Consider the following 18,481-nt stretch of genomic DNA (forward strand, 5'->3'; position numbering starts at 1 on the left):
TTCCCCTTTGTAACGGGCTGTGAAATTTTTATGCTGGTATCTTTAGAAATCCCAAGTTCTGAGCAGACTGGCTGGCGCGCCTTGTACTTTCTCATCCCAAGTTCTTGGTAACGTGTAATTAAATAAACGGGGATAAAACACCCTTTCGGCTACTTTATCTCTTTTGTGCATAATAAAGTAATCAATGCTATTTGCAGTCTGTCTGGGTCACGGTACTTTCAATGATACACAAAAATTTGAGTGAGAGGCAAATACAAGTCATCAAGTTAACGTCATTCGTTTAGAAAAGAAAACACGAATAGCAATTTTATTGACATTAAAAACAAGTTTGAGTGTTGTTTGATTACAAATTCCGCACGTCGCCTGTGTATTCGCATATATCGTCGTAATCTAACTGGAAAACTTCGTCGCGATCCGGCAGTATCTGGACAGTAGCCGTGTATCGCTCTTTGTCCCTCTCAATCACTTCGCAGACCTTTTCATCAAATAGTTAGCAATCTTTTCACATACTAATATTTTCATCACATAGTACCTGTCCTTTCCGTTTGCCCTTGACAACCATCACGTAGGCAGGATCACTGCGTGGTATAACGGTCTCTAACTTTGAAATCGAAATATTTTCTAAAAGTCGACCACTTTCTGTTTTGCAAATACAATGATTCTTCGAAACCACGTCCACGACCACCATCTAGATAAAGGAAATGATAAACAAGGTATTTTCTATGTGTCCCATTCTTTATGGAGATTTATGGACATGGTTAATACTTTCTGTTTGTAGAATTGGCCGTCCTTGAAACCTGAATCGACGCAACGCACTCGCAAGAGTGGGTGAAGCCAAGGCTCTTTTCTCGTCCGAACTTTTCGAGGGCTTCTTTGAGCGTGAATCTTTCTTGTCATCTCGAATTTCTCGTCTCTCTCGACTGCTGCTTCGGCGGCGACTCCCTGAAAAGTTAAATGAAACAGGATAAGCTTAAATTACGTGTACCATCCACTTTCAATGGGCTTCGTCCACGTTAAAATTAACACATCATTATCACTGCTTTTCTTTCATAACTTTTCGTTAACATTTGATCAGTTATTCTTTAAAAATGAAAATATATAAGTGAAATTTCCACAGATTTACACGCCTTAAGAAATAGGAGCGCGTGACGTCAATAGCAGTGATTAATGACTAACGCTAGCGCGACCTTCGATAGGAGGAGTTTAGGCAATCAATTTCAGCTGTAACATGGAAAACATTATAACTACCGTGGCTAGGACTCCGACTATGTTTCCGCTTCTTTCTGCTGTCACGATCTCTTTTTTCTTTCTCGTTTCGTTCCTTTTCTTGTTTAGTCTTATACTCGTCGTATTTTTCCTTGTCTAAAAGAAATGATGAATTGCATTGATGATTTTAAAGCGCTAGAAAATTCTATCTAAATTTCTATTTACAAAAATCCATTTTATGAATACTCGAAACTTACTCAGCACTCTGGCAGAATCTCGGTATTCTTTCACGGTCACTGGCTTGAGAAAGAGCTCGCTTATTTCAACTTCGTTGCTTCCCACAGCCATCCGAACGAGGGCGCGACCAGTATTGGCATCCATGCTGAGAACCTAATCACATAAATGTATTTTAATAACGACAAACTTGCAATCCTCAGTAATAGACGCATACCTGTCCATATAAGCCTTGGTGTTTCCCACTAAGTAATTGCACATTAGCACCTACAATCACTTTGAGCTCCTCTTCACCATCTTTTGGTTTTGTTAAGGCTTTAGCTGCATTCTCCAGGACAGTCCGGTCTGCACCCAGTCCCAAACCTTTTGGACGAAGTTTTACCTCCATGGGAGCAGCCACTCTACAGTAATTGAACACAAATTTTAAAATATGATGGAATAATACCCAATGTGTATATAGTTGATACCCTTTTCTTGACAAGCCAATACCCTCTGAAGCTTTCCAACCCATTCCTCTCAACATAGCCATTCCATATGCTTCTACTGGGATGGCTTCATAATCGTCTAGCGTAGACTAATAAAATTCTTTTGTTATGATAATTTAATACATACAAAGCTATGAACAAAGTATAGGTGGTACCTGGTCAGCACGAAGGGTAACATCAACTTTTTCATCTGTTTCGAATCCAGATGGAACACGATTTTGCATGAATAGTGGAATATCGATGTTGGAGGGTACCCCATTGCCTCTATTCTCCCAACCATCAACAGCTTTCAGTGTCTCTTGAAGAATTTCATTTTCTGCCTGCTTGTCAAGTTCAGAAGGTTCTGAATTTTCTGCTTTTCCATCGTTAGCTGTGCCAGGAATTCTCCACCTATTCTTCGATATAAGTGGGATCACCAATTCCTTTTTTTTGGGTTTTTTTACAGATCTAAACAATCAATATATAAATAAGTGATGCTATCATATCTTTATTGGCGCGAAAAATTAATTTACCCATTGATTTTATTGTGTTCAACCGTTTTAATAAAATCAGTCTCTTCACGGATTTCTTGCGTGGAATCCAGCAGTTTTGACTGAGTAAGTTTCACGTTTTCATGTTTCCGTTTGGAACTAAAACCAAACGATACGCCAGGCTTGCTTTCCGACATGCTGATAAACGAAAATATACGTACACGAAAGGATTTCGCTTTTTCTCAGTTAGATGTCTTTGTCAAAAACACGAAAATAAGGCACGCAAGCAGACGAAAATGCAATAAATAAAAAATCTGACAACTGCCATTCAGTCGGCACTGCTGCCGTATCACCTCAAAGCCAAAATTCAACAAAAATTTTGTAATTAAAATGTTAACTTGGTTAAAGATTTAAAAAAAAAAGAAAAGATTTTCACAGAAATGAGCTAAATAATGATAGCAATAGAGTGAGCCACTTATAACATACATCAACTTGACAATTGCATTTACTTCTTTCTGACATTTCATCTTTGTGTCTTTTGAAGATTCTAATGCTCACGGACTGCATCGTAATAACCTATTTACGAAGTAAATGGTATGGAGTTATGCTGTAACTGATTTCAAACGACATGACTTACACACCCGCAATCCAGCATGCTAGACATAAGGTCACGAAACCGTCGGAACAGGGTGCCAGCCAATGCCACTACTAGTAATGATTCGAACCATGTGACGCAATATTATTCTTCAAGGTTGTAAACGAAAATGGATGAGTTATCCGTCCGCAACGTGGTAAGGCTCGTCTCGAAAACACCAATCAGACTGTTTACTCTAATCTCGACGAGACTCGCTAGATGTCTGACGGAAATAGAGCAGACGAAGTTATACTTGGAAAACAAAACTAGCCCGACGATTTGTTTGCGCGGACAACAACGTAGTACAATAATAGTAGTTTAAGGTTTGATTAAGTATTGGTTCCTCTATTATACTTTTGGCACAGTGACGTGACATTCGACCTCAATAATGCAATTAAGCTGAACTGTGTTGCAGAATACCTTTATGGTTGTGTCACCCATTGTTTTGTCTTTTGTTACAACAAGGGTTACGTTCCATTGTTTGGTAACTGTTACGTAACATCTTGAAAATTCGTTATATTCAAAATAACAGTTTTGTAATCAATATCTTATTGCGTTTCACGGCCTTCGATGTAGACGCCAAATTATATAAAAGGACGGCCTTCCGAGGTTGTTGTAGTAGTAGTGAAATTCCCAGTAGAGAAGCGTCTACAAGTCCGTACAATTGTAATTCGTAATTACGTCTTTCCTTTAGTTCTACGAAATTTTACCTGAAAAACGAATCTCTTTTTCTTAATTACGTCTCAAAGTTTGAAAAGCATTGACGAGGTCAGAAAGTAAATGGGAAATCGTTTCCCTTTGTATTTACATTTCCGAGTCCCCGAAGAACAGGTAAAAGAAAAAGGGCGTCTTTCGTTTTCACCCGTATCCCCCTAACTTAAAAGGGTCGTTGACTTAAAGAAGGGTGGCAATTTCCCTACGAACTAACGGTAGGAAGAGGTCTTTTGCGGTCAAGGTCAAGGAAGCGCAACATCGCCAAACCGCGAGCAGCGTTGTATTCGAACGAACTGGTCGAATTTGATCGTCAGTGCATTTTGAACAATGGTGCGACTCGTCCATTTTTTCTTGTTCATCTCTTCCACCACCTTTGCACTCACCCAAGTAATACCCCTGCCACCGCCATGTCCAAGGTAACGTCATTTTGACTTTGAAACAAATTTCAAAAGTGCTCATTGTATCTACTCTATCGACAGCCCCATTTACTGTCATGGCCCACTGTTACACGAGGTTCAGATGGCTAAAATATATCGCGATTCGAAAACCTTCGTAGACAAGAAATTACGTTTCGACCCTGACCTAGTTGCTGCCAACTTTTCTCAACTGATGGATCTCACGCATAATAAACCTTCCCAAAATGATCTCATCATCTTCATTAGCCAACACTTTGAAAGTGAAGGATCTGAATTTCAGCCGTGGGATCCGTCAGATTGGCTCGACGATCCGTCCTTTCTCAAAAAAATTAGCAATCAACAATTGAGAAACTGGGGGAAAGAACTGCACGGAGCCTGGAAATTTCTCGGTCGTCAAATCAAAGGTATGCAGAAAATTCTGCTTTTCATTACGTTCAAGAAATCTAAAAACCCCGATTTTTAGATGACGTTCGAGACCACCCTGAATTGTACTCTATGATTTACGTACCGAATCCCTTCATCATTCCTGGAGGAAGATTTCGAGAAATCTATTACTGGGATTCTTACTGGATCGTTCAAGGGCTTCTTCTCTCGCAAATGAACCACACGGTATCGTAAAAACTTTGTCTTCGTAATGTTTGTAGAGAAAATACTCACAATCTTGTTTCCTGTTTGTCTGGTAGGTGAGGGGCATGTTGGACAATTTCCTGCAGATGGTGGATGTTTACGGTTTAGTTCCCAACGGCGGTCGTATCTACTATCAGCAAAGGTCACAGCCTCCCATGTTAATCCCTATGGTCGATCGTTATATCAACGCCACTGGCGATGTGGACTTCCTTAATGGCCGACTGCATCTCCTGGAAAAAGAGTTTCAATTCTGGTTAACAAATCGGTCAGTCTCTGTCAAGGGACACATTTTGGCGCGTTTTAATTCCGAAACAGATGGCCCGCGACCGGAATCCTACATGTAAGTTCCTTGTCCTATTTGATTTATCTGATTAGGTTTTTTTAAAAGAAATTTTCTTTTTCAATCTAGGGAGGACTTTCATTCATCTGCCCATATGAGCGAAAGTGATCGACAAGAATTTTACATAAATATGAAATCTGGCGCCGAATCCGGTTGGGATTTCAGTTCCAGGTGGTTCATAGCGGAGGGAGGTCACAATGAAGGAAATCTAAGTCACATTAGTACCAGAGACATCATACCAGTCGATCTGAATGCGTTCGTTTGTATGAACGCTCGAATACTCTCTGAAATGTTCCGAAAAGTTGGCGACGAGGAGAAAGCACGACTCTATCACGACAAGTACATTGAATGGAAAACAGCCATTCAACAGGTACGAAAATAACTGGGAAAAAACTTGGAAATTGACTCGTTAATCCTAATTTGGTTGTCTGTTGTACAGGTGTTGTGGAATGAAGAGCAAGGGATATGGCTAGACTATGACATTAGTAACAATGTGCAGCGTTCTTACTTTTATGCGTCCAACATCGCTCCATTGTGGGCTGGTTGCTGGGATCCTACACCCACTGCTATCGATGCCGTTGTACACAAAGTTATCGATTACCTGGAAAAGAGTCAGTCCACGAAGTAAATTAAATTTTAAATTTAATTATTTGTTTTACGTATTTACATGACTATACTTATCTAGATTTGCTGGTGGAATTCCAACTTCAATGCTCCACACTGGACAACAGTGAGTTTTCATATTTTATTAATTTCCTAAGTTATCGTACAAATAATAAAGTGATTTCCTTACTTTTAAAGATGGGATTTCCCTAACGGTTGGCCACCATTGCAGCACATGTTGGTAGTTGGTCTTGAAAATACAGGAGATCCGAGAGCCAAAGCTTTGGCCTTTAAACTCGCACAGAAATGGTTAATCAACAACTACGACGCATATCAACAGAGTATGCCCAATGCAATGTTCGAGAAAGTAAGTCGTAAATGTTAGCAAACCACGTATAAAATATCTAATTTCACCTTCTCTTCCTTGTTTCTAGTATGACGTCACCGTTGTTGGACTCCCAGGAGGTAAGTGATCAACTAGAGCAATTATAATTCTAAATAAAAATTTATTTTTGACAATCAATTAAATAGGTGGTGGTGAATATGATGTACAGCTTGGTTTTGGATGGACGAATGGTGTCATCATGGATTTCCTTAATATTTATGGCGATAGATTGGTGACGGAACAGCCGACAAGTTAAATTCAAATTATTGTAATGCTTTCTAATATGGTTAAGATGAAAAAAATCTATGATTGTATAGTTTTATTGACTATTTGTGAAAAGCAATTTCTTTCCTGTTATTATTAGATGACCTTACAGTAATTTTATTATACTATAAATGTCTCATGTTCCAGATCCTAGTCTCCATATTGTACATGATTTTCAATTGTAATTTTATCTTTCATGGGGATTTTAGAATACAAATTTGCAATGCAATAGAGACTGGTTTCTTGAATCATTTTCGTAAGTTAAAAATTAATAATAAAAAAGTGCTTTGACTTATTTGAACTTCGAGCTTTTAATTTAAAAGAAAAACTAATTAAATATATACTACCTAAAAAGACAAAAGAAGCAAAAACATACCTGATAAATGAAACGTCCTACGGTGATGTTGGGGCAGCAGACAGTTCCGATGGAGGATTCTTGCACGAATGTGAAATATCGAGTTGCCTACCGCTTTATATACACGCGGACATGCTCCACATCCTGCCTTTCCACGAACAAAAGTTTAGGGTAGGGAAACATTGTTCTGAGGGTTGTAAACTGTTGAAAGAAAATATTTTTCTCACGTGAGCCTGGGGATATAGCCGCCCCCCTTTGGTTGACCCAATCCAATACAGTGACGTAGAAATAGACGTATAACCTAGGGCAAAACAATAATGAAGAATCAAAACGCTGTTTTGCTGATTCCAGCATAGTACCTCACTCGCCTGAACGATATGCACTAATGTAAATTCTTTGCTTATAATTCCGAGCGATTCACTCGACAGTTGCATAGCGATTAAATTTTCATTCACAAGTTGGATACGTTTCGTAGTTTGTGGATACACCAACCATGTACTAAAAGAGCACTGCATTAGTACTGGTGTATAGTTTAGTCACGTATGCCAAACCGTATTTTGTGTACCCTAAGGTAAGTCTAGAAAGAATAGTTAAATTAAGGATAAATAAAGTTAAGGCTGCTGTAACTATAGTGTTACCACTTGTTGCTCGTGTTATTTTATTTATTTAGCTGCATTCGTCACTCGCTCATCATTTCTATGAAATGAAAACCCCACGATGCACAGGGTAATAACAGACAAACTAGTAACTCGACCGATCCACTGCACAAATTTTTCCTGTAGAAATTTAAATGCCCCGCCGACTGTATCTTCATTGTTATATATGGCAACTTTGTACATGTGACTAAGGTCCAAAACAGGAAAAACAAAACGTCTTATTGACGTAAAGTTGTTTGAAAACTGTAAGCAACCCTTCTGGATTAGCTCTCTCGTTTTGCCAAAATGTCATCAAAAGTACACCCTTTGGGAAACCATTTTATTAATGGCTATTTGCATCCTTTATTTGGTGCAAGCAATGACTCAGAAATGTTTACCCAAATGGTCTGGATATCTTTCTTTTGTATACTAAGTATTGCCGCTAGCATGGCTGTGTTTCCAGCTCCCTATGGTAACAAGATGTTATATATGCCATAATTTTTATTAAAATGAATACTCTAATTGATTGAAGGACGATACAGCAGCTCAAAATTTGGATTCCTCCTCCCAATGGTTTTTGCATGGATGACACAGGAATCACCATCTTTTATAATCCCCTTAGTTTTGTTGTGGAGTACTTCAGCCACCTGTTGGAGTTCTTTAGTCAATAAGTTACTCTTGATAGGATTTATCACCCATTATATTCATAGGTAAGTGTTACCGTTTGTGTTCTTGCATAACAATAACAGTGCTCTATTTGCAGGAGTATAATTTATCCTTTGTGTGTCCGAAGCAGCAACAAAACTCCCTTTGTGCCCTACATCTCAGCTATGTTGTTCTCCTTCTTTAATGGCTTCATGCAAGGGCATTACCTGTTGAATTATTATCAATATGATAATAAATGGTTAACTTCACCTCAATTTGTAATAGGTAAACTGCAGTTACATGAAGTCCTATGTTAACAAAAAAGAAAAAAAAAATTTCTAATCAATTTCAATTTCAGGCTACACCATGTTCCTTGTTGGGATGGCCATCAATATCTATTCAGGTATGGTTATTACCAAGGGTTAAATTGCTTTGGAGAAAATCTAATTCTTATTGCTGTTAACAGACCAGCTCCTGATTCATCTACGCAAACCAGGAGAGACAAGATACAAGATCCCTGTTGGTGGATTGTTCAACTATGTTACAGCAGCTAATTACCTTGGAGAAATAATTGAATGGGCTGGTTTTGCTCTTGCTTCTTGCAGTGCTCCAGCAGCTATCTTCACCCTTTTCTCAGCAGTCTTTCTTATCTTTAGAGCATGGCACCATCACAAATACTATCTCTTGAAATTTGAAGACTATCCTAAGACTAGAAAGATAATTTTTCCATTTATATTTTAAACATAAAAGTAAAAAATGCTACATTTTAAATATTGCAGGAGAAATTTATACCTCGAATTTGTGAGTTGTGATACTTGCACATACCTGTTGTCTCTCTTTCCTTTAGTGAAAAGGCTGTAGGGTTTTTCATTCTGAGCCATATATCTGAATAGAGAAATCAAATATATTATTATACCTTTATTCATTAACAGACGCACTTCCTATACGACTTAGTCACCACGTGGACGTGCTAGGGAAACCAAAGCATTTTTCAAAGTAATGGCGAAGACACAGCTTATTGATAGCAGCACTTTTTTTTTTTTTTTTTTTGAAAACATATTTCCTCCATAGATATCCAGAGGCCAATATACGAGTGACCTCTCTTTTTAAAATGTCTCATACCTGAATGCTGAATTGCGTTTGATCTCATTGGCGCCCATCAGGTTCCAACCAAATGTGGTGTGAGTTGTGGATGTGGATGGCAAGTGCAATAGCTTGCAAATCATGTCCGACAATGCCAAGTTTTCAGATATTACGACTATCTTAAAAAAAAAAAATTTATTTATTAAAAAATAGAAATAAATACTTGTGAATTTGAAGTACCATAATACTTGTTTACTTAAGGATGAAACACATTTTAAAACGTACTTCGTATCATTAGTTAAAAACCAGCGATGTTACGCGATGCTCCAAAACGCGTGCTTATTGTGACATGTATTACGAAATATCGAATTACGTTAGGTTAAGACTCATTTTTAAAATGTTAATTGCATGAATGTGTGTACTTTCCCAACACCAAATATGCATATGACATGAAACAACAGGTATATCAACTTTAAATTTTGGTTAGATAGAGGTATTTTAAATTTTTGTAGCGCAGATAGATGCACTAACACATACTTTCAACTTTTGAAAAGTAGAAATCAGCCTCAGCATCACGACGGTTAACAAGTCCTTGAACCACCTGTCCGTTTACATAGACCCATCTCATGAATTCGTCACGGATGGTTGGATCGTCAGGGAAGGCACGCAGTTTTCTCAACAGAGTCGAATCGGTGAAAGCACCTACCCCGACGTTGTAGGTAAAGGAAACCAAGGCATCGAACTGAACTTGCCTAATGACTACAGGTCCCACCAATCGGTCTACCTCTGGTGCAAACTATAATTATGCAATAATATGTAGTTAATCTGTTGTGCAATAAAACGAAAAATTTGCAGATACTTACAGACTGATCGACCCAATACTCGAAAAGGTCATCAGCACCTTGTTGAGTAATAGTGTCTCCTTGGCGAACAGGGCTACCATCCTGATACTTCGTATTGCCATAACCAATGGTCCAGATACCACCAACATCTCTGCGCATCACAAAGAATAGTTGCAGTGAAGTAAAAAATTTTAAATGCTTATTCAATACAACAAAAAATATTAAAGATAAAACTTTACTGGTAAGCAACTAGGCTAAGGCCTTCAAATCCCTTAATTAAATCATATCCTTCTTGTGAACATGTCCTTGCGGCCAGAGAAGAAGCGAACAAAGCCGCTAGAACAATGACGGAGTAAGAAGCAATCTGCATTCTATAGATTTTAAAAAATGTATTAAATGGAATGACCAAACTTATTAAATACGAGAAAAACGATGACATTACCTTGTTAGTGGTCGGAGGGATCTGCGTTGCGTCGCGAGCAATCTCTTAATATAGACACCACAATGTTTGGATTCTAAAAGATAACAAGAGTAAGGTTAAATAAACTTACTCTAACGTCAAAAAGATTGTTAGGTTGAAAAGGAACTCGGTAACACCTATGTTTATAAACGGCGTTCTATCTATAAACAAATAACTTTAAACATAAATCAAACAAAAATTGACAGCCATATTATTGACTTTTTCAAGACCAAGGTGTTGAAAGAAGAGTTGGATATGATCTCGGGCCAAAGTACTCTTATTTTACTATCAGTGAAGGTGCATGAGAGAAATCTATTTGAATAATACTACGCATCAAAATTTTTCACATTTGGATTGAATTAAAATTGATCTATCGCTTACAGCTCTACTGATTCAACGCAAAATGCGGAAAAATGTTACAGTTTTACTATATAATAAAAAAAAAAAAAGGCGTCAGATCACCTGTTTTGTCGCTAATCATTGGCTTTTACTATAAAATGATAAACGCACCTGAGAGGATCCACGAGTTTTTCATTCGATTTTTCTTCCTGCCCCAACAAACAATCCTATTTGAAGGAAGAAAATTACAGTTTCATCTCCATTTTTTTAAATTGTGACTTAATTTTTTACCCATTGCCATGCATACGAAAAACAGGTCCATCCTATACCTAAAAAAAAACACAAAATAGATGAAAAGAAATGCTGGTAATTAAGTGGTGTACATACCGGAAGAGATTTTAATTTTGTTCCGTGTTATACATTTGACGTTTCACCGTGATCAGTTATTATTCAACCAAAACTGGAAAAAATCCGGGATGGCGTCTATCAGCAAGAGATTCCTTTAGTTAGTAAACCAAGCCAGAATGAAATTACTTTAGATTTACAATAGTTTCAATAATAAAAGAGAAAGGATTGAATAGTGGTTGATGCACCAGTACTTGAACTGTAAAATAGAAGGTCAAATCGGAAAGGTTTTTAACACAAAGAAAAATAGGTCACAAGCTAACCTCGCTCTACGAGAAGTCATAGCGACAGGTGAAAGGTTTGCTGAATAAATTTACCTTTGAACAAGGTCAGTTTTCTTCTTTTTGACCCATTTTCGCTTTGCAGAGCAACCCCATGTTGCTTTCAGGACTATATAAAGGCCTGCAATTTCGTAGAAAAAATACACATTTGATCTTTACAAGTTCAACACTCAAGTTCAATCTTCAACATGAATACCTTCAAAACCGTAAGCATAGTTTGCCCATTGTACCTGTGTGAAAATCCAATTTACTTTAATTCATTTTGTGGCAACAAGCCCGAATGGGTTTTGACGACGATTGATTCCTGGTTTTAAATTATTTTGTTCTCTTCAGGTCGTTGTGATCTGCGCCATGATGGCTGCCTCCTGTTCTGGCCAATACATGTCTCAGTAAGTTGACTTGATATTAATTAATGTTAAATCAAGTTCCTTCGCTATTGATATCGGGATGTATGCGTATAGATCGTGGGCCAACAAAGGATCCCAAATGGGGAATAATGGCGGCCTCAGCGGAATGATGGGTGGTCAGTCGGTATTCCAAGCCAGCACAAATCAGCAATTCGCTTCAAACACTCCTGCATTTACTGTTGAGCAACAGATCCCGGCAGCCAGCCCATTAGTCCGTCCAGCATCCACTTTGAGTGCCTCAGCAACTACTCAACAGATTTGCTCGTGTGTCAACATTAACAGCGCAGCTTCAGTTCAACAATCCACAGCTGCCGCTTCATCCGCTGCCGAGTTCGCCACGCCTGCCTTCACTGCTCCTCAACAACAGACCTTTGCTGCTCCTCAACAACAGACCTTTGCTGCCCCTCAACAACAGACCTTTGCTGCCCCTCAACAACAGACCTTCTCTGCTCCTCAAGAACAGGCTGCTCCCCAGCAACAATTTGCTTCCGCAGTCCCCGCAGCAGCTCAGCAACAAGCATACGCTGCCCCTGTACAAAGCCACAGACGTTATTAAATTGGTTTAAATTTCTACTATTTTAATACCTGTCCAATTATCATCTTTATTTGTCTTCTTTTTCCATCGCATTCACGAATAAAACGACAGTATTTTTCGGAATTGATTTGGCATTTTTGGTGTAAAATCTCGTGGGACGTGCGAGATTTTCTTTTGATCATGTAGAGGTTAACATTATTCTCGGTATCTACACATTTGCAATAGCAATTTATAGAAATCGATGTCCTTAACTTCCCTTGCAAAAAATGTAACAGGGTATCAAAAGAAACTGTTGTCTTTGGATGATAATGCGCAATTTTCAGCTGAACCTGACCGTTACAAATAGATTAAAAAATAGGCATCAGTAAAATTTGACGGGTGGATTACACCGACAAATTGCAACTTCAAAATAATTTCGACAAAAAAAAAAAGAACTAATCTAGGTCTTGACAAAAGTATTTGATGTGTCGAATGAACGGAAGTCTTTTGTCTTCTTTGGCCTTAACTACTCTACCTCGACAATTTAATACTAAACCTTAAAAGATGTGAAATTAACTGACCTCATCTTTTTCAAATGTTCACAATTTTGCATGTTTCCTTTAAAACACTTCACTAGACAAGATCAGCTGGTACAGCTGTCCACTACAACAATAGAATCTCTCCAAGAAAAATCACCAGGTGGTATTCACTTTGTATAAACATCTTTGACCTTCCATAGGCAACTTGAATGATTTCTCTAGATTAATGCTCTGACTATTCTTCAGACTGTTCCATCAAGGCAAAATCTAACTTTGTGTTCGTTTTTCTAAAAACAGTTAACAGACTTATTTTAAGGTAGGAAGATTCACTATATAGCATCTTACCTTGAATTGAACTATCTGCAAGTAGTGCATGCGATTTGATGTGAATACATTTCATCTAAGAAGATATGCCAGCCATTAATTGTGTGATGCTTCCGTTTTGTAAGACATTGTGTGCTACGCAAAAGTTGTACTTTTTTCTTCAGGAATAAGATCCATTGTTTGAGCCTCCAATATATGATTCATCGTTTTTATCAGCAATTTCACCAATTGAGTTTTCACCTCTTCTTTCATGTGAAATTCATTATCTTCTATAAGCTTCATTATTTCTGTTAATTCAAGAAAAATTACGGCTTGAATTAAAACTTCATTTACCTGAAGATTCTACGATCGAAGTTATGCACGTGGCTGTCGCTCACTGATCGCTGACGGTTTTCGGAAATTTTGAGGAAACCATACATGCCATAGATTGGCTAATAAGAAAAAATGAGAAATACGATATAATCCAAAATTTAACGTATGAATAGACAAAACCAGAAATATCCATTTAGTACCTATTTAACTTTGGGCACAATCATGTAGGACGGGAAATATAACGTTGAACCTTAACCTCAAGTGTCACACTACAGAATGGGGAGAATTTGGCGCGTAAGGTATGAGCAAAGTTCACCCACTACCGAAACGCCATCTCTTATCTGTATACTCGAATTCGACACACTTACAAAAGTAGTTGAATTCTTCCAACACCGAAAAGACTTTTTTTATGAATTTTTTTTACAATAACTTTATCTTCACATTATATTAATATTTAATATTCAATTAAAAATTAAATATAAAGGTTCATCTTTTGCTTAACCTTCCATTCACTACAAATCGGGCAACGTTGATAGAACATGTGTTCGAAAAACTACCTAAAAATGTCAATACAAACAGGTAATCTTTCACACAATCTGTTTATATAACATTTCGATGGTGGTGTATATCCGCAATTCTTCATAACCATGGCAATCGAAACTCATTCAGGCGACCAGTTTATTAGAGATTACCTTCACCCACTCTTTAGAACCAGTAATGATTCAGAAATGTTAACTCGCATGGTCTGGATTTCCTTGTTTTATACTTTAAGTGTTATCGCTACGATGGCTGTCTTACCAGCACCGTATGGTAACGCCATTTGTACGCTTACCATACTACGTTCAAGATAAGGAATCGATTTTGTTTAAAGGTCGATACAGCAGCTCACGTTTTGGATTTTTATTGCCTGGAAAATTTGCTTGGATAACCCAAGAGTCTCCAGCTCTTATAGTGCCAATCATTTTACTGTGGACTACTTCTGCAACATGTTGGAAATCTACAACAAATAAAATTCTATTTGTTGCATTTCTCATCCACTATGTTCAAAGGTAATAGTGGTTGAAAAACTTTTGTCATTTTGTATTTCAAACGTGAAAGAAATTCTTGTTACAGGAGTTTAATTTACCCTTTGACAACTAGAGGTGCAAAAGATTCACCATTTTTAGTCTGCATCTCAGCTTTGATGTTTTGTGTATTCAATGGCTTCATGCAAGGCCATTACCTTTTAAATTATTATCAGTATGATGACGATTGGGCAACATCACCACAATTTGTTATAGGTAATATCTAGAACCAAAATCCAATAAGTAATCAATTTTAAATCAATCTTACTTTACTAGGATTGATCATATTTTGTATTGGATTTGCTATTAATGTCCACTCAGGTAAATATTTTCTTCGAAGTTTTCTTTTTTTTGCTGAAAATTTCTATTTCCTAAAAATATAGATCAGCTATTGATTCACCTGCGCAAACCGGGAGAAACAGGATATAAAATCCCTGTCGGTGGTATGTTTGACTACGTAACTGGAGGCAATTTCTTTGGAGAAATTGTTGAGTGGTTTGGCTTCGCCATCGCTTCCTGTAGTCCTCCATCAGCTATTTTTGCCGTCTTTACTGCATGCTATCTTGGTATGCGAGCATGGCACCACCACAATTATTATCTCACCAAGTTCGAAGACTATCCGCGAACACGAAAAATTATTATCCCATTTTTATTTTAACCGCAAATTATTCAGTACTAAATCAAAGATAATAATAAAAAATACTTATCCCAGCTATAAATAATAAGCTATTGCAAGCTCTCTTTAAACCACAAAGCCGTATTGATGAGTGCATCCGTGTCGAACGGAATTTGACTTAGGGAATGACAGTCTTCGTACAAAATCATCCTATTGTTTAAATCCAAATGTTATTAGTTTTCTCCCAAGTGCTAATAAAAACTTCTTTTGTACCTTGTTTTGATTCCGCTGAGCTGCAACGCTCGATAGTATTCCATTGACTGAGTTGGAGGCACTCGACGATCAACTTTCCCCACAAGCAACAAGGTGGGAGCTTTTACCTTTTTCGCGTATCTAATGGGAGAGAACTCCCACATCTTTGAAAATGATTGCGGTTCGAGGAGGTTCTCGAGCTCACTACCATCTCCAAGACCAGACTCGACAATGGTCCAGTCGGCAATATCCGTAATAGGAAACATGGACGCCATGTCTATCACAGGATTGCGGGTGGAGACGGCTCGATAAAAGTCGGGATATTGCCCACTCAAGTGTGTAACGAGGAATCCGCCGTGCGATCCGCCAAATAAAAACACGAGCTCTTTATCGAGAACTTTAGAGTGTTTTTCCACCATTTGAACAGTAGCATGATGAACTTCTTGAACATCTTGCGCGCCGACTTTTCCTAGCAGAGAGTACAATGACTGCTCGCCGAATCCAGTCGAACCGCGATAATTGACAAATAAAACAGCGTATCCTTTTTGCAAATATACCAATTTATAGCCCACTGATACAAACGTATTAAAAGTATTAATTGATTACCTAGCTGGGAGAAGAAATAAACTTCTGATTTAAATTGATCTGTCGACACGGCGTGGGGACCACCATGAGGGATAACAATTAGAGGGGTCTTTTCCGACGCATTTTGCGGGAAGACTAAAGTAGCCTAGATAATCAAATAAAATTAGATTTCAAGCTATGCAAAATAGAAACAGACAGCGTACTTCATATTCCATTTGATCTTCAGGTTTAAACGACAGTACGTCGGTAGCAAGTGAATGGGCAGACGGTAAAACGTTATTGCCTGAAAGCCGTTTCCATTGTATAGGCTCTTCATTTATCTTGGCCGGATTAAAGTGCCCAATAAATAGTTGATCTGGTCTGGTTAACGAAACTCCGCAAACGAGTATGAAATCTTGGAAAACGTCAAGAACAACACTTCCAGTGCAACCGTCCGGCAAAGAAAGCTTGTGAACTTTGCAAGTGTCTGCAAAACGTGAAATACGACATGCTTTAGTTTGACAGCTAGAATATGCGATATGGGGATATTTACCAAGCACTAAAGCGTAAGACTGGACGCTGCTCTTGCATGGTGTTGTGTAAAAGACAAGCTTGCCATCGGATGACCAGCATCGCTCAGGAAACGATTGGTTATACATCCCTTTATATGATTCGCTGTAGTCAGTTTGCACCTGTTTAACTGTTCCGTCTGGACTGATAATTGCAATTTTTTGCTCTTTATGGTGAGGTCCATACGCTAAGCTTGTCAAATAGGCAAGGGTATTGGATTCTGCATGGTGGCGCGGCGATGCAGCTGTGTTACTCTTTAAGCCAAACCAATCTATTTAAGAGGCAAAAGAGAGAAATAATGAAGATTACAAGCTATAAATTTCGCGAAAAATATCGTGTACCATATTTGCCGGAAGACACATCAACTTTGAATATTTGACTCGGACGATTAGAGCAATATATAATGCCTAATCGGCGCGGTTGATGATACCACGCGACACCAGCTAAATGTTGATTCGAGCACCACACTAACTGAAAAGTTACGCAATGAAATCATAGAAAATTTTAAACTACAGTAATGAGACGGTTTTATTTGCTCACCTGTCCCGGACTCCATTCGTTGCTGGCTTCCAAAATTCGAACAGCATCTTCAGATTGGAATGGTTCCCAATCAACTTTGTATATGCAAATGACTGGTTGTGATTTCCCAACAAGCTGCTCTCCCCAGTCCTCTACAAAATCATACTCGATTCCCTTTTAATGTGGAAGAGTTAGTTTTAAGGTATACCTGGAATGAATCATACAGTTTACCAGTTTGGTGCCTTCAGCTGATGCAGCTACGCCAAACTGAAGAAAGGATTGCTTCTTTGGTTCTTTTTTCTCAGCTAGATACACCAAATGTTTCTCATCTGGTGAGAATCCCAAACAGCCAAATGTCCCTTTAGCGAAAATGTTATTCAAGCAACTAGGGTCTGAAAATTTGTTTATTCTTTAGATTTACCATCAGTGTAGACTTTGCCATGTTTATCCAGATGCTGAAGGTCCACACTGTTCCATAGATAGTTATCTTTCCAAATTTCCAAGATTTGCTTATTTTTCTTTTCGTATGATTTCGGATCAGGGGTTTCCCTAATGATGGCAGTCACATTTGATTTGCTTCCAAATGCTACAAGCTTCCTATAATTAATAACTGAGAATGACATGAAAGAAGTGAAATGGTAACAATTTTGTACAAACTCTGTGGAGATATCAGATGATGGAGTTTGAGAAAGCAAATTCAAATTGCTTTTTTGTACTATGAAATGGGTCTGGAATCGTACGCTTTCCTCCTTAGCCAGGTTTCGTTGACTGCAAATATATTAAAATAGCGCGAGTCTCGTAATAGTTACAAATTTGATGAATACCTTGCTGTGACGGTAACATCCACAACATCATCTTGAATGCTTAATCGACCTGCATTATAGAAAACAATTTGCGATGCTCTTCTCCAGGCAGTCACAGCTTCCTCTATTGTGTACTTTAGCGCCATCCTTAATTGTCCAATGCCTGGAGTTTGAATGTAGCAGCAGTTTCCGTCACTTGTGCGGTCGAACTAGTAAGTAACGTTCGTCTGCTTCCTGCCCAGCTAAAGCTAGAGCATGCAATCATTTGCATAAAACTTGGGTTGCCATTATTATAATTTCTAATTTTTATGGATAAAAACTAATTTTTCATAACTGCTAATAAATGTTGCAAGTTCAATAAATAAAAATTCAATGATAAATTATAAAACAATAGGACTCAGTCCTGAGATTCTTACCAGAACGTACTGGCGCGACATTCATTAAATTTTTTTCTTCGTTGCCGAACCGTCGCGCCAGTACCTTCTGGTGTAAGCCAATTACCCCTAACGGAACCTTATGTATGATACCTGGCAATCTTGATTGCTGCACGAGTAAAAGTTTGACCAAACATTTA

The 18,481-nt window shown here is 38.1% G+C and overlaps 6 protein-coding genes and 2 long non-coding RNA genes across 8 annotated transcripts; 3 read left to right on the forward strand and 5 right to left on the reverse strand.

Moving 5' to 3' along the window:
* Window positions 1-279: 279 nt before the first annotated feature.
* Window positions 280-2,937, reverse strand: LOC130694732 (G-patch domain and KOW motifs-containing protein-like). The gene is given in 11 exon segments (XM_057517811.2): window positions 280-475; window positions 533-688; window positions 766-844; window positions 846-942; window positions 1,249-1,362; window positions 1,464-1,596; window positions 1,658-1,841; window positions 1,908-2,014; window positions 2,081-2,372; window positions 2,438-2,593; window positions 2,882-2,937. Coding segments are annotated over 11 exon segments (1,491 nt in total). The 5' UTR covers window positions 2,923-2,937; the 3' UTR covers window positions 280-343.
* A 782-nt stretch (window positions 2,938-3,719) lies between these two features.
* LOC130694731 (trehalase-like) lies at window positions 3,720-6,596 on the forward strand. The gene is made up of 10 exons (XM_057517810.2): window positions 3,720-4,159; window positions 4,223-4,563; window positions 4,623-4,768; window positions 4,843-5,126; window positions 5,196-5,496; window positions 5,566-5,750; window positions 5,812-5,856; window positions 5,928-6,096; window positions 6,164-6,194; window positions 6,261-6,596. The coding sequence occupies exons 1-10, from the start codon at window positions 4,071-4,073 to the stop codon at window positions 6,368-6,370; spliced, it is 1,701 nt and encodes a 566-aa protein (XP_057373793.1). The 5' UTR covers window positions 3,720-4,070; the 3' UTR covers window positions 6,371-6,596.
* Window positions 6,597-7,600: 1,004 nt separating this feature from the next.
* LOC130694735 (3-oxo-5-alpha-steroid 4-dehydrogenase 1-like) lies at window positions 7,601-8,860 on the forward strand. The gene is made up of 5 exons (XM_057517816.2): window positions 7,601-7,840; window positions 7,901-8,078; window positions 8,132-8,298; window positions 8,372-8,416; window positions 8,480-8,860. The coding sequence occupies exons 1-5, from the start codon at window positions 7,675-7,677 to the stop codon at window positions 8,752-8,754; spliced, it is 831 nt and encodes a 276-aa protein (XP_057373799.1). The 5' UTR covers window positions 7,601-7,674; the 3' UTR covers window positions 8,755-8,860.
* A 661-nt stretch (window positions 8,861-9,521) lies between these two features.
* On the reverse strand, window positions 9,522-11,057 carry LOC130694738 (lysozyme RrrD-like). Its single transcript, XM_057517819.2, has 6 exons — window positions 11,029-11,057; window positions 10,909-10,964; window positions 10,381-10,453; window positions 10,178-10,309; window positions 9,960-10,089; window positions 9,522-9,892 (listed from the first exon to the last, which is right to left on the reverse strand). The coding sequence occupies exons 1-6, from the start codon at window positions 11,040-11,042 to the stop codon at window positions 9,623-9,625; spliced, it is 675 nt and encodes a 224-aa protein (XP_057373802.1). The 5' UTR covers window positions 11,043-11,057; the 3' UTR covers window positions 9,522-9,622.
* A 577-nt stretch (window positions 11,058-11,634) lies between these two features.
* LOC132087886 (uncharacterized) lies at window positions 11,635-12,579 on the reverse strand. The gene is made up of 3 exons (XR_009420792.1): window positions 12,416-12,579; window positions 12,241-12,360; window positions 11,635-12,171 (listed from the first exon to the last, which is right to left on the reverse strand). It is a non-coding gene; the product is annotated as an uncharacterized LOC132087886 (long non-coding RNA).
* Window positions 12,580-12,947: 368 nt separating this feature from the next.
* LOC130694746 (uncharacterized) lies at window positions 12,948-13,781 on the reverse strand. The gene is made up of 5 exons (XR_009002138.1): window positions 13,720-13,781; window positions 13,541-13,638; window positions 13,360-13,483; window positions 13,229-13,283; window positions 12,948-13,170 (listed from the first exon to the last, which is right to left on the reverse strand). It is a non-coding gene; the product is annotated as an uncharacterized LOC130694746 (long non-coding RNA).
* A 312-nt stretch (window positions 13,782-14,093) lies between these two features.
* On the forward strand, window positions 14,094-15,241 carry LOC130694736 (3-oxo-5-alpha-steroid 4-dehydrogenase 1-like). Its single transcript, XM_057517817.2, has 5 exons — window positions 14,094-14,329; window positions 14,391-14,568; window positions 14,633-14,799; window positions 14,860-14,904; window positions 14,967-15,241. The coding sequence occupies exons 1-5, from the start codon at window positions 14,167-14,169 to the stop codon at window positions 15,239-15,241; spliced, it is 828 nt and encodes a 275-aa protein (XP_057373800.1). The 5' UTR covers window positions 14,094-14,166.
* Window positions 15,219-18,114, reverse strand: LOC130694727 (acylamino-acid-releasing enzyme-like). Its single transcript, XM_057517808.2, has 11 exons — window positions 17,929-18,114; window positions 17,762-17,872; window positions 17,526-17,701; window positions 17,336-17,463; window positions 17,126-17,278; window positions 16,927-17,056; window positions 16,569-16,856; window positions 16,240-16,502; window positions 16,058-16,181; window positions 15,473-15,992; window positions 15,219-15,409 (listed from the first exon to the last, which is right to left on the reverse strand). Exons 1-11 carry the CDS (start codon window positions 18,051-18,053, stop codon window positions 15,310-15,312), a joined length of 2,118 nt encoding a protein of 705 aa, XP_057373791.1. The 5' UTR covers window positions 18,054-18,114; the 3' UTR covers window positions 15,219-15,309.
* Window positions 18,115-18,481: the final 367 nt, after the last annotated feature.

This window comes from Daphnia carinata, chromosome 4, assembly GCF_022539665.2.
Source record: "Daphnia carinata strain CSIRO-1 chromosome 4, CSIRO_AGI_Dcar_HiC_V3, whole genome shotgun sequence".
In the NCBI taxonomy this organism is placed as follows: Eukaryota; Metazoa; Arthropoda; class Branchiopoda; order Diplostraca; family Daphniidae; genus Daphnia; species Daphnia carinata.